The sequence below is a fragment of the Manacus vitellinus genome, unplaced genomic scaffold (assembly GCF_001715985.3).
Source record: "Manacus vitellinus isolate BGI_N305 unplaced genomic scaffold, ASM171598v3 scaffold_59_pilon, whole genome shotgun sequence".
Taxonomy (NCBI): Eukaryota; Metazoa; Chordata; class Aves; order Passeriformes; family Pipridae; genus Manacus; species Manacus vitellinus.
The window spans coordinates 2739341-2756236 of record NW_021940681.1 but is presented as its reverse complement, the minus strand read 5'-3'; the positions used below and the strand labels follow the sequence as shown (position 1 = coordinate 2756236).

The 16896-nt window shown below is 45.2% G+C and overlaps 1 protein-coding gene across 11 annotated transcripts in view; it reads right to left on the bottom strand.

Moving 5' to 3' along the window:
- Nucleotides 1–6166: 6166 nt before the first annotated feature.
- Nucleotides 6167–16896, bottom strand: part of LRRC56 (leucine rich repeat containing 56) — a 79988-nt gene continuing 69258 nt past the window's right edge. For 10 of the 11 annotated variants that reach the window (XM_029963330.1, XM_018082036.2, XM_018082035.2 and 7 more), the window contains 7 exons: nt 16065–16242; nt 13750–13950; nt 12668–12732; nt 11409–11539; nt 10467–10660; nt 7350–7716; nt 6167–6620 (listed from right to left, as the gene is read on the bottom strand). In XM_029963330.1, coding sequence (XP_029819190.1) covers nt 6428–6620; nt 7350–7716; nt 10467–10660; nt 11409–11539; nt 12668–12732; nt 13750–13950; nt 16065–16242 — 1329 coding nt within the window. In that variant the 3' untranslated portion in view covers nt 6167–6427. The remainder of the gene's footprint in view (nt 6621–7349; nt 7717–10466; nt 10661–11408; nt 11540–12667; nt 12733–13749; nt 13951–16064; nt 16243–16896) is intronic. The other variant, XM_029963332.1, reaches the window with a different exon arrangement.

The window sequence follows — 16896 nt, the reverse complement described above, 5'->3', positions numbered from 1 at the left end:
AGATCCCTGCAGGTGGAAAGTCATGGAAGAGAGAAGAGCTACAATAAATGCAAACCATGCCTAGCTTTCACAACTCTTCCAGCGAGGCCCTGCCAGGGAGGTACCAGGATGCCAGGTGGGGGGCCGAGCTGGGTTAGAACCAGGAGCAGGGCAGGGGAAGGATAGAAGAGGTGAAGGTGGGGATAAAGTGGAGAGAAGTGTCAGAGAGCTTTCACACAGCTGGGCTGGGAGAGGACTGGTTTCAGACTGGAAGACCTAGCAGCAGGGACTTGCCCAGCAGCACTGGGGAGCACAGTCACCAAGGAAGTTCTGCCTGCTCTGCTGGGCTCTGGAGATGAGAGGGCCCTGGACAGCATGAGAAGAGAAGCTGGAACTCAAGCCATGCGTTGTTTTGAGCCTGTTTGCAGCTCATAGCTGTAGTCTGTGACAAAGATAATACCTTTAAAACATGTTGGGATTGAACATAGCATAATCACGTGCCCTATAACACCACTAATGCCTGAAAGCACCACAGCTTTCCAGTGCTGAGGCAGGTCTGGGATGTTCTCCATTGCACTTTTAGGGCATTGCAGGCTTCCTAAATTTCGAAATAAACCAAAGTCGTGTGTGATACAGCAAGCCACTATCAGCATAGCGCATTTGGGGGCATCACACGAGGCAAGCACACTGGGTGCTGGATAAGGTAAAGAAGAAAACGTTGAGTCTCTGACTGTCAATCTCCTCCCAAGCGCTCTGGAGCTGCTTGGGTTTGGTTTCCGACTCTATTACACTTGTGAGACTCTCTTCTTCCCTCTAGCGTCCATTCCAAGGCGTTCCTCTTACTCTTTAGCTAAAGCGGCGCTTGCCTCGTTGCATGTGCAGTCACTCCCTTCCTGAGGCACAGGTTTAATATTTATAAATGATACTGCAACTCTCCACCCAGGAATCCAACGTTTTACTTTTCGGTTTACGCTGTGCCATGCAGGAGGATCCTGCAAGGCTGTCATCCCCTGGCACAGTTGAAAAATGATCTCAGTTACTCCCTTAATTTTAGCATGATGGTGCTGAGCTACAGCTGGGGATGTGTAGCCACAATGAGGTTTCTGATGGCAGTGAGGAGAGGACGTGACAGTGGTAAATGTATTGTTCGAGGGATGGGTCAGAGTAAGCCCCTGCTCTTGTTGCCTTTGTAAGACTGTGCTACATCTCTCAGATCAGGATTTGTCCTTGGGCTGTAGGAAACCAATGCAGAGCTGAAAAATTACTCCACTGCCCCTAAGGCTGGATCAAGGCTGTCACTGAAAGGTTGTTTTATTTCTGGCGACAGCAAGAGACCTCTCAGGCAGGATCTCCATTACCTGGGTCCCCTCCCAGATAGCTGGACTGGTTTCTCTAAGTCCAGCCAGCCTCCTCCTCTTTGAGGACAGAGATGACAGACATCCCCCTCTTCTGGGGACTGGGCAGCAGACCTGCACTCCCAGATGCATCTGCAACAGGCCAGCTCTCTGCCTGCACTCACGGTCTGCAGAACACCTTGAGTTCAGTCCAGGACAAGTCCTCCTTGCTGTCCTGCAGCCATCCTGATCTACCTGCCCCACTGCCTGCGCCTCCCTGGAAGGTGCAAAAGCTTCACAGGCCTGCTCAAAGAGCCATGTGCACCGACTTGAGGTGTGCTGCCCCAGCAGTCACAGGCTCCCATGCTGTCTCCACTCTCCATGGCCGATCCTTTATCTCAGCCAGGACATTTCCACTATCCCCCAGGGTAACTTTAGAGGAGCAGGACACAATAAAAACATGGCCAGGATACTCTGGCATACTGAGACACTATTGCAGGGCAGGATTCATCTCACCTGGCTTGGATGGTACCATCTAAGCCATCACAAACCCTGTTTTATCAATGGAGAGACTGGCACTGTTGGAGCACAAGCCATCTGACTAATCATACTCCAGGAGCATCTGCGTTCTACCATGGGTGCAGACCTGCCCATGGCAATGAGCCCAAACATGTCAGGCTCTGAACAAGCCAAGAAACCATGTTGGAAATAATCCTGAGCTGACCTGTCATTTGCATGTATTTGAAAAGAAGGCATGTACAAGACTTTCCCTCCCGAACATCTCCTGGGCCAAAAGTCTCCTCCTTGACAGCCAAAGAAAGTATCTCCTCTTCATCCTTTAATGAAGATGAATTTGTTCCAAGTGCAAAGCAATCCCAAGCCTTCAATGAGAATAATGCCTTGGTAACAAGCAGGACAGACAGCCACGAGCCCTGTGGCCGTGTGCTGTGCACACAGCTGCCATGGGGACCCTGTCCCCAAATGGAATGCTAAGGTCTCTGCTGTGGGTGGGGCTCTGCAGAGCTAGGAGGTGTAGAACACAGTCCAAGTCTGAGCAGGAGCCACCTTTGATTGTCAGGGCCCATTTGTCTGAGTGGGATACTGTCCCAGACATGCTTCACTTCAGGAAGAGGGACAATTTTTAAACAGTGAAATAACAGTCTGGCTGGCACACAGCTCCCTACTTATTTCTCCAATTTTTTTTGTTGAAGCTCCATCTGAGTGGAGCCTTTCAGCATGCAGGACAGCACCAGCCACTCCTGCAGAGCTGCTCACAGGACACCAGTGATGTTCAGAGGCCTCATGGATAGATCATGCTTCTGCTAATGCCACAGCATTGTCACTTTGGGCCAAATCCTTTTGCTTCTATCCCTGCTCCCTGCAGGGCAACTGTTCCCAGCTAACCATTGCCCTCCTTCCCTTAGCAGCACGCAGTGATGAGACTTGGCTCCCAGTAGAAAACTCTTCCCTGCAGTGCTGATTTATTAATAGGTGAGGGGAACAGCTCTCACCCCTCTCTCCAGCTTACACACTAGATATCAATTTGGCAGCCAGCAGCAAATGCCATTAAGGCAGTGAGACACTTAAAGGCATCAGCAGCTCCTGGCCCATTACAAGAACAAGGAGATGGACTCTGGTAATGCATATCTGAAACTCATCACATCCAACTGGAAGCAAGGATCCTACTGAGATAAATATTAGGAGTCTGAAAAGGTAAGGGATGGGAATAAGCTTGTTCATATTCAAGGGACCAATGCAGGGGAAAAGCAACAAAAAAACACAAAATTAAACTCTCCATATATTTTCATTTTGGGCCAAGAGAACTGAATTCATGAGTAGCCTATCATACCCGACATTTCCTAATGTCAGGTATTAAAGCCTATTAAAGCCCTGGCTGACTTTTGCATTTTCTAGATGAAAAGGGTGGAATATGGACAAGCAGAGGCTAAACCAGAGCAATAATTTTCTCTGTGGATCTGCTGTGGCTGTGCAGACAGCAATGGCCCTGTTTATTTTGCTTGTCCTGGAAAATGCAAGACAACAGCATGGTAGCTCTGGGAAACCTGGAGGCACAGCCACTAATGGCAGACAGAAGACTACCAGTCCTTCTTCCCCATCAGGTCAGGCTGTGATCACAACTTGCCCTCTTGAGCCTCCCTGCTGCTCCATGCGTGACAGCCTGGTGTTGGGTCCCATTACCCATTCAGCTTCAGAGCACATACTCTTGCACATAACCACTCATCAGGTCAGATTGCCCAGAAGGGACACAATGAAGGTGGCACACAAAAATCTGATGCCTCCAACGCAGCTGTCCACCACTGCTTGGCTCTGCTACCTGCTAAACTTTCATGTGCTGGGAACTAACTAGTCTTACTCCACTCCCTGTGCCAAAACCATATTAACAAGATGTGTGCAAGTCAGAGGCAAGTCTGGTGCCAACATGCTTCACCATCCTCTCTGTATGCCAGAAACCAGGCTCTGCCCTGCTGGGTAACACAGCTGGATATCCACCTTGGGAAGGCAATGCCCAAAAGCTAAGCACTGTTGCTTCACTGAGCCTGAGAGCATCCTTCTCTGGCCTGTTGCCCTGTGCTCTGGGTACGTGGTCAGCAGTGCAGCTCGAGACCAACCACATCTCCCAGAAAAGCATGGGGTGTTGTGTCCACAAGGTCCATCTGAGCTTTTGCTTTCCTGCACTTAAACCAGAGGTTCAAATGAGGAGAGATGCTGCCCTGCAAGAGCCCCAGGCCCCCCAGCTCCTGGCATCACTGATTGCTGCTGCAGCACAGTGCCACTAAAGCCACAGCGCTCATCTCAACTACTTCACTCCTCAGGCCTTTAGGTCTGTACACTAAATCCCCACAGTGGCACCACCAGGACACAAGAGCACATGGCATTAAGCCTGTCTTACATATCCATCCCCAGCAATATGCACCTGAGGAGGTGATGCAGTGATTATCAAGTGCAGTAGACATCTCTTCCCGTCTCTGTGAACACAAGCCACACCATGATGCAGCATGTGATTGCCTTGGTTAGGCCACCAGTGGGGCAGAGCTGGTTAGTAAGGGGTGGGGTGGCTCTTTTGAAAGTCACACACTGCCTGCACCCCTGAGAGTTACCACTGGAGTACCTGAAGGGAAGGTAAAACAGGCAACCCTGAGTTAAGTGGTCTGGATAAAGCCCTCAGTAACTTGTATTTCCCATACCTGAGGGTTCAGCTGTTTTTTCTGACCATTTCTCCATGTCCTCTCTGCCACCTCAGAGAAGCTTCTTGCTCCATGCACAGAAAGAGCCAAGCTGAGTTTGTGGTGAGAGAAGTTCATAGGTGCTTTTGAGAGACTCCAGATCTGTACCCAGAGTTTTGCATTTGCAGATGCACATGTTCAGACCTATCCATATGCCACAGTTTACATGCACAAACCCCAGTGACCCTTTCTTTTCCCCTTCACCCCTTTGAAATCAAAGATGCCAGTTGAGAAGGAGGCTCTGAATACTTGGAAAAGACAGTCCTACCCATTGCCCACTAATACAGCCCTGGATATAGAGAAGGGCCTGACTGTCACCAGTGCTGACTGACAGCGAGGCCCACAGACTTCAAGAAGGCAGGGAGGGCACAGACAATTTATGAAAACTGTGCTGTCACTGTCTTCTTTCATTTATAAGGTCAGATTTTTCTTTTTGTGATGGTATGGTCAGTGACACTGGCAAAAAGTAAAATTTAGGAGGCCCATATAAGGACACAGGCAGTCTTGCTGGGCGACATTTGACAGGAAATCCTGCTTGCATCCACAATATTGCACAGAATCACATCACATAATTTTTAATGATTTTTGATGGATGATTTCCACTAGGGCTCATCAAATCTGGGCAAGCTAGCTTCAAACTCCAGACATTCTGTAGGAGAAAGTGGTACAAGGAGCACCATGACAAAAGGAAGTTTTAGGGCTATGTCTATTACTCTGCTTCTCTATGTTAAGATGGCCAGCAGAAAGGAGACAAACCAATTCATCAACTCATTATGTACTGTTTTATAAACTGATTTAAAAATATAATCTAACCATAGTAATTTAAACTGGAAAAAAAATGTGATGATGCTTGGTTTCAGACTGCAACATCAATAAAGTTGTAAGGCACAGTCATTTGGAACAGCAACTCAGTCTGCTGTCCCACTAAAACAAATGTTTTAAATCTCACCCAAATATAAAGCAAATGCCCTATTGAAAAAACAAGAGATTATTCCCTTACTTCCCTGCCTTGTCTTTGCTGCATCATCACTTAAAATCATTCAGTTATGCTAAATTGGAAAGTCTATGTGGTCTAAAAAAGCTAGAGGTAGGATGGAGGTGAAAGGCACGTGCAGGGGATGCTCCGACACCTAGTACCAGAGATCAACCCTGCTAAAGAAATTTTGGAATGCAACATCTAAAGTAAGAGAAGTCCTTCCAGGTAGCTATGGAGCAAACAAACATGCTAATATTGGGATAAGCCACTTGTTCAGCATTTGCTCCCATAGCAATGCATCTAATAAGGACCTCTGATGCCTGTGAATGGGGTGAGATCCTGTGGGGGCATAAGCTCTGAAACCATCTAGCCCTCCTGGGCTCTTCTTCAGGCAGTGCACCCCTCCCTTAGAACCTGCTCCAGTCAACACTTCTTCTCAAGACCTCTGTTTTGGCCCTCACATGTTAAACATCCATGACTGCAAAAGGCAGGTGGCATGGTTGCTGCCTTGTCACCACCTCCAGCCCACTCCCAAACAGCAGGCTCCATGCTCTGCTTTGTTCAGTGTCCCTGCTTGACTCCCAGAGCAGGGCATGGTGTGGTGGAGAGGAAATACGATAGAATTTGTTCTGTTTTAGTGCACAAAAGTTGCAAAAATAACCATGTTTTTCTGTAATAAGAGGTTCATTAGCTCCTTGGTTGATCAGTGGTTGCTCTTTAAAGTATTTCTGGACCATCTGTATCCTGAATTGAGGCAAATCATGTCATTTGTTTGAATTGCTCTACTTGCACAGCTCTGTGTTTAGCTTGCAGAAGAAGCTGAAAGATAGCATTGATCTTTCATGACTGTTCTGTGTATATGGCTCCAACACATGCTGAAAACTGAGTATTTTCTAGGACTGAGGACTTCTGTTCTGAGATGTTGTTGTGGCAGTGGTACTGTCTGGCAGTGGCTCCAGCACAGCCCTGGCAGTCAGGGGCCAAGAAACATGTGTTGGCCTAAACCTCTCTGAGGCTTTCGTGGATGAGCAGACAGCTGGATGCTGGTGGTTGATCTCTCCAGAAGGGCTCTCATCCATGATGGGCCTGAGGAAAAGAAAGAAATGCTGCGGCAAGATTGCACTCTGGATCTGGGTATCTGCATGTTCCTCACTAGCTCTGAAAACTGATCCAAAAACTGCCAGGCCTGGGATAAGCACAAGGAACACCAGCTTCCCACATAAGGCATGTGTTCTCTGCCTGTACTGACTCCATAATGACTATGTTAACTGAAAATCAAGCTGTCATGTCACAAGTCCTCAGCTGTATTTCTTCAAAAAGCAACACGATGCTAATCTTACAGTAAGTGGGTACAGAAATAACAATGTTTTGGTGCATGTGACACTTCTCTAATGTCTATTTTATTTTCCAGAGCTCACTCTAACGTGAATTCATGTCAGGGGAAAAAAACCTAAGTGGGATGTCAGGAACTTGTCCTGGAGTTTACTCGAGGAGAGTCTTGAACAAACGACACAACAAGAGCTGTGCAACAGACACAGCATTGGCTCTGTGCGAGGAACATGAGAATGGATCAATAAGAACACAGCAAAATTCTGGGCTATTATTCAAGAAAATACAAAATTTCTAACACATGAGAAAATGTTTCATTTAGCATTACACAGACAAAGGTAAATGTCAGCACAAATAAAAGGAATTCTCTTCACAGAACAGGGAGTAGACCCCGTAGAAAACACAGAAGTCTGCTTTTTCCTGCCGTGAAGTCCCTTCTGTTTTCCCCAGACACATTGCAGGCATTGCTGTCAGCAGTACATATACCTGATCCTTGTTGATCCAACAGCTGTTGGTCCTGGAATAGGCCTTTGCTGGCTGGTGCAGCTAGCAGGCTGGTGCTGCCCTTGGGATCCAGAGGCAGACAGCATCTTGTGCAGGCTCAGGAAAGCAAGTTCTTCGTCAAAAGGCTGGGCTGAATTTTCTTTATGAGCCCTTGACTGGCATCGCTGTGTACACTGCCTGTCCTCCTCTTGGCTGGGTATTTTTAGGCATCTTACCCTGTGGTTTCTTGTTTTCCAGGATCCTGCTGCAACACTCATTAAAGATGCAGGCAAAGGGCTTTTTGGAGGGGATGGAATTAAACAAGGGTTTGGTTTGGAGAACACTGCACCCTCCTGAGTCTGTGATGAACCTGAAACAGAGTGAAAAGCACAGTGACTTACCAGTTCATCTTACTCCTACACGACTAATCCAGTGAGTCGTTTTGGAGATGCTGTGTGATGGAGATGGGTGGGCAGATGTGTCCTGGGGCACACAGTGATGCTGGCCTTGTTGAACTGATTCCTCTGATAGCCAGGGGTTTGGGTTCCTTGGCAGCCTCCCTGCCAGTTCTGCTGGTGATGTGCCAAGCACCACAACCGCTCACAAGCCATGCAGAGCTCAAGAAAGACAGACCAGCTCACCCACCCTGCTGTTCTCAGGCAGGATCACACCTGCATCATTCCTGGCCAGTGTTTGCACTGACTTTTTCAAATACCTGAGGACTCCTTCCAGCGATCTGAAGTGCAAGGCACAGGAATAATCACACATGAGTGGATCTACTTTTTTCTATTTGGCGCAGAGATCATAGAATCTCATAATTTTGAGATTAGCTTTAAAATTACAGAAAGTGCCTGACTGCCAGGGAACATACTGCACTACATGCAGGGCTACTATTTGGCTCTTCGTATTTCAGCCCATGTAATCTTCAGGTGCAGCATACAGAGAAGAAAAAACTTGTTGCTAACTTATATAATGAGCATGCATATATGCTTAAAACCATTCTATACATAGCTGGGATCTGATTGCTCTTGTCTATTGAAAGAACCAACCATTCTATATATAGCAGGGATCCAATTGCTCTTGTCTATTAAAAGAACCAACTGTACCTAAGTGCCTAATGTGCAGGGTCCAGGGCAGGAACATAATCTAAAGAATGTGCCATAAAAAACCCAGGCCCATAAAGTTCAGCTTGGTAGCTCCTAGTTGATGGGGATGTATTTTACTAGCTAGGTAACCACATAAAGCTGGTATAAAATTTTCACTGAACAGTTTGCATAATATTATGCTTTTAAAATGTCTAAACTTCATAGGGTTTTTGAATTTGTTTTTAAGTATAGACACATTGAGAGACTGGTATGCCTGACTCAAGAGCCTGAAATAACATTCAGTGCCTTCCAAAGAGTGCAGTTTATATGGATCTGATGCTGCAAACACACTGCGTAAGAGTGGCTTTACTCAGATGACTTGTCCTTTTCTGGTCAGAAGGATTGCTTCCAGCAACAAGTTCTTCTGTGACAAACTCACATTGGGTAGGACACACTTCTGCTTTTGATTTGGGATCTGGGTCATTCACCCCTGCCAGCTTATATAATAACAGATTTCAAACCATTCCATCATTTCCCAGCAGATTTGGTTACAAAATGGTCAGATCTATGCCCATCCATTCACTTTCTTAGTACTATATGGCATGACACTGGTACATTGTGAGATGTTTGTGACATTGCCTTCTCAATTTACAAAGATGATGAGACCATAATATTCAATCTAAAGAAATAACATAAAATGTAAAAAGATAACATTAAATCTAAAGATACTATGAGATCATAATCTTAAGTCTTCTGTGGTCACTGGACAATAGGCCATTCCTTTAGATTTTTCCAAACAGCTTCTGTTGTTGTTAAGGAGATATTGTTTACATCACTGTTAATACACACAGAGGCTTTGAATAGTTTAATGATATTTCTGGGGTTTTTTTCCCAAATATATTGTATTTTTCCAAATTTTAATAGATCCATTTTTGCCCTTGAAAGAAATGTAAAATGAAAACTCATGTGCTTTTATTTATTGAGCAAAAAGAGTTATTATTAACAATAGAAGAAGATTTAAGTTGTAATTTTGTGAGGTCCTCTATTTGATATGTATAATAATAACAGTTATTAACGTTTCTGATATTCTTAAAGACAATATTCAACAAATGTTCATTCATATAAAGGCAATTTCAGAGAAGCCTTTGGTTTTGTTCCTGAGTAGAAGAGCATGTTTTGGTTTTAAACTCTTGAGACCAAGGGAAGATCTCATTACAGGTCTACAACTTCCTTGAGAGGGGAAGAGGAAGGGCAGGCACTGATTTCTTCTCTGTGGTGACCAGGGACAAGACCCGAGGGAATGGCCTGAAGCTGTGTCAGGAGAGGTTTAGGCTGGACATTAGAAAAAGGTTCTTCGTCCAAAGGGTGCTTGGGTACTGGAACAGGCTCCCCAAGGGAAGTGGTCACAGCACCAAGCCTGATAGAGTTCAAGAAGTGTTTGGACAATACTCTCAGGTACCTGGTGTGACTCTTGGGAATGGCCCTGTGCAGGGCCAGGAGTTGGATTCAATGATCCTTTTGGTCCCTTCCAACTCAGCATATTCTGTGATTCTGTGATACCTTTAGTTGCATATCTTTCCAGAATTCCCAGTTGCCCAGTTGCACCTTAATCATTAGCTCAGTCATTATTTACATCAATGCCAACTGAGTTCAAATATAGCTCAGTTGGAATGACAGTATTTCAGACTCACCCAGCACTGTCATGAATTAATGACACAAAGTAAAAGACAGAGGCATGTCCTTCCTCTATACTTGATGCTAAATTAGTGTAAGATCACCTTTGATCCTCTTAATTCTGCAGATCCGTGCTGAAATATATCAGCTGATGGTCAACACAGCTGACCACCATGTCCTGCTTAAAAACTGGAATGGATTATTTAGGTTCTGGCTCTGCAATGGTATTTCCAAATGACTCCTCTAGAGCACAGAAGCCACATCTCATAAAACACTGCAGTTACCAATACACATATCTACAAACAGTAGCCTGTGTTACTAGCCTGATGCTAACCCTTCCCCAGGGGTTTTTGTCCAGTACCTGAGGAAGACTTGGAGAGACTGGAGTGGCAAGAAGAATCAAGTGAAATCCTTTCAACGAGGTCCTCATCATAGGCCTTCCTGAACTCATCTTCAGAGCTGTCAGTCAGGCTGCAGTTTTCACCCTCTTCCTCATGATTAAGAATTACCTTTGATGCTTGGCTGGCTTGTTCTTGCTGACCTGTTTGCAGGCACCTGGACAACATCAAGTATCCCATCTTTAGTTAGCCCTTTGAGTGGGTTTATGCAGCCATCAAGTGCAGTTGGCATGGCCACTCAGGCAAACACCTAGGCAGTAGATTTAGTTATCCACTCTTATTTCACACTTTTTGGGTGATATGAAAAATAATTCTAATTGGATCAGCCATCTAAGATGCCTGTGTCTGATTATCTGAAAGTGTCCTAAAGTTAACCAGGAGAAGTGGGGCAGATTTAAAATACTTCCTAGTAAAGTAAGCTCAGAGAAATAAACCCATTTTTACTTCCAAAATAACCATTACTTGCCTGTGAGATGGGGGAATCTCAGCATGATATTTGTCTTTCAGCCTTTCATTTGGTTAGGCCAATGTGCTGCTTGAAGAAAACCTCAACAACTTTCAGCTCTTCTACTGTCTGAAGGTAGACACTGTCAGGGCCAAGAATGGCTTACCAGTTATAAAAAGTCATTTCCCTGCTCTGGCTAAGGAAGTGAGCCCACCCTGCCTATGCTGGACTTCAGTTTGCTCTAGAGAGAGGTCAGAGGGTTTTTCTTCCTCGACCAGATGCTCGAGGCAGGAGGACAGATGGAAGGATTGCCAGCCTGTTCCAAAGCAGGGACAGGAAGGCAGGAGGCCAAGACTATCCCTCGAAACAGCCACCAGGTGGCCAAAGCGCTTATTTTATTTTTGCAGGAGAAAATGAATACCGACTTCATTGCACGACAGGAACTCTCCCGCGGTCTCACCTCTTCTGCTGCTCTCTCCATACTCTCAGTTCAGAGGACACATTTTCCTGGTGCACATCTTTTCCTCCTCCAGAGCCATAAACGTTTTCTGTCCTCAGACTGCTCAGTTTCAAAGGGCTCACTGCAGGTGGCTGTGAAAATGACAGAAGTTATCTTGATAACTTTGGGAACTCTCCCCAGCTCTGTTCCTAGATGTGGATTTTAGAAGGCATTAAAGTTCAGTTACCTCTGAGTTTTTAGATAATCCCTCACCATTTTCTTACCCTTCAGTTTTAACAAGTCTCACACCACAGTCACGTGCTGTTACAGCCTGAGGAACCCAGGGCAGCAGTGACAAAACTGTTGATTTACATTTCACTGGCATATAAGCCTGTAGCATCTATACCAATAAACATATTAAGACTGGTACCACAGAAACTGCATCATTCAGTATATGACCACAGTCCCATTCCACATCCAGTTTATAACACAGTAATTCACTCAAATGTTCAAATTTTTTTCAGAAAAGCTTCCAGCGCTCAGGCAGTGGCAGGGGAAAGACAAGAGTGGGATATATATTTTTTCACGCAGTTCTTTAACATCTGTTGTCAGGCTGCTGACAGTGCAGTGATGCAGGTGTCCTGTGCATGCTGTCTCCCTGATTTAGCACAGCCTGTTTAAACCTGCACTCGTGTCTGTGCTGTGTTGAACCTCAGGGCCCACGTGTGTGGGCCCAAGTGTGACGAGACGGGCTGCACCCCGTTACATACATGGGTGTCCTCTCACTAAGCTACTGCTGAAATGAGCAGGCTGACCCGCAGGGCTGGGCTACCACCCCACTGCCAAGAGGCACAAACTTTGGCTTTGTGTTTGTTTAGTCGATGGGAACGACCTTGCAGAATTAGCAATCTGACTATTTATGCCAACATCAAAGAACCAATGAAGTCTTTTGCTTAATAACTGTTGTAGAAATACCATCAAATTTTGTAATCCTGTCTTGCACTTTGCTCACTGCAGGATGATAAAGAAATCTGCCACCAGCAGCTGGTATGTGATTTTCACGTGTTCCTTTACAGGTGATGGTTAACTGCTGCTAGCACATGGGCACGTCCAACATCACGGCAAGAGACCCTCTGTCCTCCTCAAGGGCAATAGTATGTTGTGGGGCTTTTGGGTAACAGAAGAGAGTGAGCTGACACAAGCCACATTGGGAGTTCAGTTTATCCCAGGATTTGTGGGGGTCACCAGGCAGGAATATGAAGTCTACAAGAGAAACATACACCTAGTTTTTGCCTCCTTTCACGAAGGGCCTTGGTGGGGTTCCCACATATAACTTGACTGAGTCCTAGGAAAGAGAGGAAAAAAGAAAACATTTTACTCCAGTGATTAACAAATGATGCAGTCTTTGAAATCAGTCAACTTTTTCCAAATGTGCCCTCAGCTGATTGACTCTGCATTGCTTCATCTCATTCATCATCCTGAGTCCCACCTATAGCAAGAACTGAGGAGGGACTGGCATCTGAGAGAAGCAGACCACAATGCCTGGAAACAAATAACATCTTCCTATCTAATCTGCACTCTGTGGAGTGGTGGAGTTGCACCATCAAGTTGCTTCCAGAAGCCAGGGAAGGATGTCTTGGGAAGTGCCAAATATTGTACCGTAAGTGAACTTCCTCTCTACTGACTTTTTAGTACTTCCAGGTGACCAGGGCAAGACGAGCAGCGGAACACCTGTGTTTTGGGCTAGTCTGTAGATCAGGTATGTGAAGTTAAGGAACTGACTCCTTTTGCTAGGGGATCAACCACAGTAAACACAAAAGAAAGTGCTCGTTGACCGCAGCAATGCTGCTGCAGTATGAGACTGCAGAACACATAGCCTGAGCATGTGATCCAATGGGGAGTGAAGGAGCATCACCGCACCTTTATACAGGACTACCTTGGACCACATTCCTGTGACTGAACAGGATGTGACCAGGTGTTAGTCTGTAGCAGTTCTTGGTCCAGTGAGCCCCAGCTAGGCTGACATATTAAAGGGCTGAGCAGGACAGCTTCGATGAAGTATGAAAGGCAAATGTCAGCAAGGGAGCACCACTGCAGTATGGGGCTGTCAGGAGGGACAGCAGCATATGATGCATGGGGGTGAGGGGTGAAGAATGGGCAACTTTCACCTTCTGCTGCAGGAGGAAATAAAGGAAAGCTTACAATAGAGCAGGTGAGTCTTTCTTGGAAGAAAACATATGCTGAACCTGATCTAGCAGTGACATGGGTGGATGGTATTCAAAGCACCCAGGCTTTCATCAGTACTAATAACATTCAGAAGGAGGTGGAGGTGTGGGAAAGAACAGGATTAAAAACACATTACCATGTGTCAAATCACTGGAGTCATCTTCTGAGAACAGCATATCAGAAACAGCAGGATCTGGAAGAGGACGGCTACCATATAAGCAGTGGGCATCGCTAAATCTCCCTACATTAGCAGACCACTGTGCATTTCCAGGTCTGGAAGCTGTTGGGGGTCTTGGGCCACATCCAGACTGCCTTGCTAACGCCCCAAGATACGGATCTAAAAGAAAGATTTCACTAGTGAAAGCACAGTTGTGTAAGGCTTCAAACCACACCATCACTGTACATAGCCAATATAACTGGCTGCTGCACATTTGAAGCTATAGGGCACAGAAAAATATGTAATTGCAGCTAAAAGAAACATGCTGGAATGGATCAAGCCTAGAGAAAGAGGGTTTTCTGTGCTGCACACAAGCCATTCTGTTATTTGCAGATGGCAGAATGTGGGATGCCCAATCAAAGTAATATCCCTTTCCCACTCTTCTTCTGCTCTGGGTAACCAGGGACAGACTACTGGGGTCAGGAACTGCTCTGTGCTCACTATCCACCTCTGGTTGTCCCACAGGTGAATCTGGATGCATCCAGGGCTCTGCTACTTCCCCTGCCCACATGCCCAGGATAAGTGTAAGCTGCCTCTCATTTGCTGCTCACTTGCCCATGGGGGAACCATTGCAGACTTGCCACAGGCACAGCCTAAGCTCCCAGTCTTAAAATACGTTGCTTAAATGCCAAGGCACAACACAGATGGTTATGGCCACCTTACCAGAGCAACTAGACAATCAGGGCAAACTGTGTACCAGGAGTTACAGAAATCTGGGGATGGCAGTGATAAGTTTTTCCAGTACTGCCTCAGAGACAGATACTTCTCTACCACAGAAAGAAAGGTGAAAACTGCATTTTTGTAATGCTACAGGACAGTGTGAATTACAAAAGCTAGCAAAGGCACTCAGAGCCTTGTCCTCTTACCTGCCCAAACACTGGCTGTCCTGGGAGCACAGCACAGATGTAAGAACAGCATATGCAGCCAATAACCCACAGAAGAGTGAATTTCATTTCAGTGCCTAGATGAATAACGCCTTTGTAAAGGGTTGAGCATCTACCAGCTCCACAGTGAGCCATCAGCTCCGTAATAATAGGGCCATTTCCTTAAGAGCTGAGTGTCTTTAATGTATCTCAGCCACAGTTGTTAACACAAACTCATGAAATACACAGCACGTGAAAAGTATCCAAGTCAATATTGGTATAGGAAAGAAAAAATATGGCAATGTCTGAACCTGACGATATGAGCTCATCATTTAGAGCTGACAGCAAGAAGATAAGTCTGGTTACATGAGGAAATTACATGAAATCACAATTTTGTGCTCTGTCCCTACTGTTTCTGTCAGCAAACTTTGTTAACTAGTTTTCTGAACCACAGGTGATGTTACCAAAGTAGGATCACTGAGGGATCAGATTTTAATGGATTTTTTCTCTACCACAACTACTATTACAACTAATGATTTGGACCCATAGGGATTAAATAAATGACAAATGTATGTACTTATTCCAAAACAGATTAAATTTTTAATGGAGTACAATTGGCAGGCAAACCACAATTGAGGGGTGGGGGGCTAGGAAGCCAACTGCATTGCCCACACTAATGGGAAGCAACAGGAGCAGTTATAGGAAATACTTTGCAATATTTAATGGTATGTGGTAAAGTGCATGTAGCATGACACTTAAAGCATGGACATCTGAACTACTACCAAGGCTATAGGTAAGGGGACAACAGATTTACTTTCAAACCATTTACTCTCTACTAATGAATGCAATGGACTCAATCACAGTGGAAGAGAAAATAGAACAGATCTCTTATGAGACCATGCAATCCTGATGGGATGTTGCTACCACTGAGGGGTGATGACCGAATTCCCTTTCCTATTATTAAATTGGAATAGGAAATACTACTACATACATGCTACATGGGATTAACTGTTCCCATGGAAAGGGATGTGAACAGCTGTTATCGAAACATTCCTTTCCAAGCTTTGCTTCTTCCTATCATGCAGAATGAACCCTAAGTACAGGCTCCCAGCTACTGCTGGATTTGCTTGATGCTCTATAAGTTTTCTGCATTTTCCTGATCTTGATACCCATCTTAGGACAACTTTCATTTAAATCTGCACTGTTATCTGCTGAATTAAAACTTTCTTACTTCCCAGGTGAAGAAGACAACATCCTTTGTCCCTTCACTATAATTAAATGTTGGCTTTGAAGAGGCCAGCTTGCTCTTCATCTTTCTTTCTTCATATCACATAACCTGAAAAATGAACCCCAGTAGGAAACCTGTCATACCTAACCACGAAATGTCTCCAGCTAAACCACCTTCCTTGATGGAGTCCTTGATGATCAGACGATCTTCATACATCTTCTTGGAAGGAAGGGGAACAGTCTGGCTTGCTGGTATTTTGTCCAAATACTTCAAGTGGGGAATAAGTTTTTTTACTTCTGCTCTGTAATTATAACCTGGTTCCTGAAGAAATTGAGAAAGTGGTCAGTTTAACAGCCTGTGGACTTCCACCAGGAGCACAGCACTCTTCAGTTTGTATGACTGCCATATAACTTGAAAGGTTTTCTATGAAGCAAACCTATTCATCTCATTTGACAGATACAAATACAGTCAGGAGTTTAATTTCGCTGTGCTTTCTCCTCACATAATTTCTACTTGAGTTGATCATGAACATGTCCTGAGCAGTGCAAAGACCTGGCCTTCACCAAAGGCTCATTTGCTGTTTACCTACTGATGACTTTGGCATTTGTCTTTGTTATATTATGTATAATTTGCAAAAGTATAGAAGGCCAGTGATGCCCATGGAAAGCCTGGGCACCCTCGGCACTCAGCCAGTCTGTCTCCCTGCTTTTGTGATTCTCTGGTTGTTGCATCAATACTCAGGTGATAGGAAGACTTGAAAACATATTATGAGTGTTGCCACACCAGCTGATGGGAAAAGAAAGAGCATTTTCACGGCTCGGGTTTTTAGGCACAACCATAAATCATCTACAGTCAATGAACTGCACTGATTTTCTGGGGCAGTCTTCAGGGGTTTGGTATCTGATTTTACACACTGCTAGAAGCGAAGGCTTACTTCAAACTATCTTTTTTTCTGCAAGAGGCAGCATGCCAACA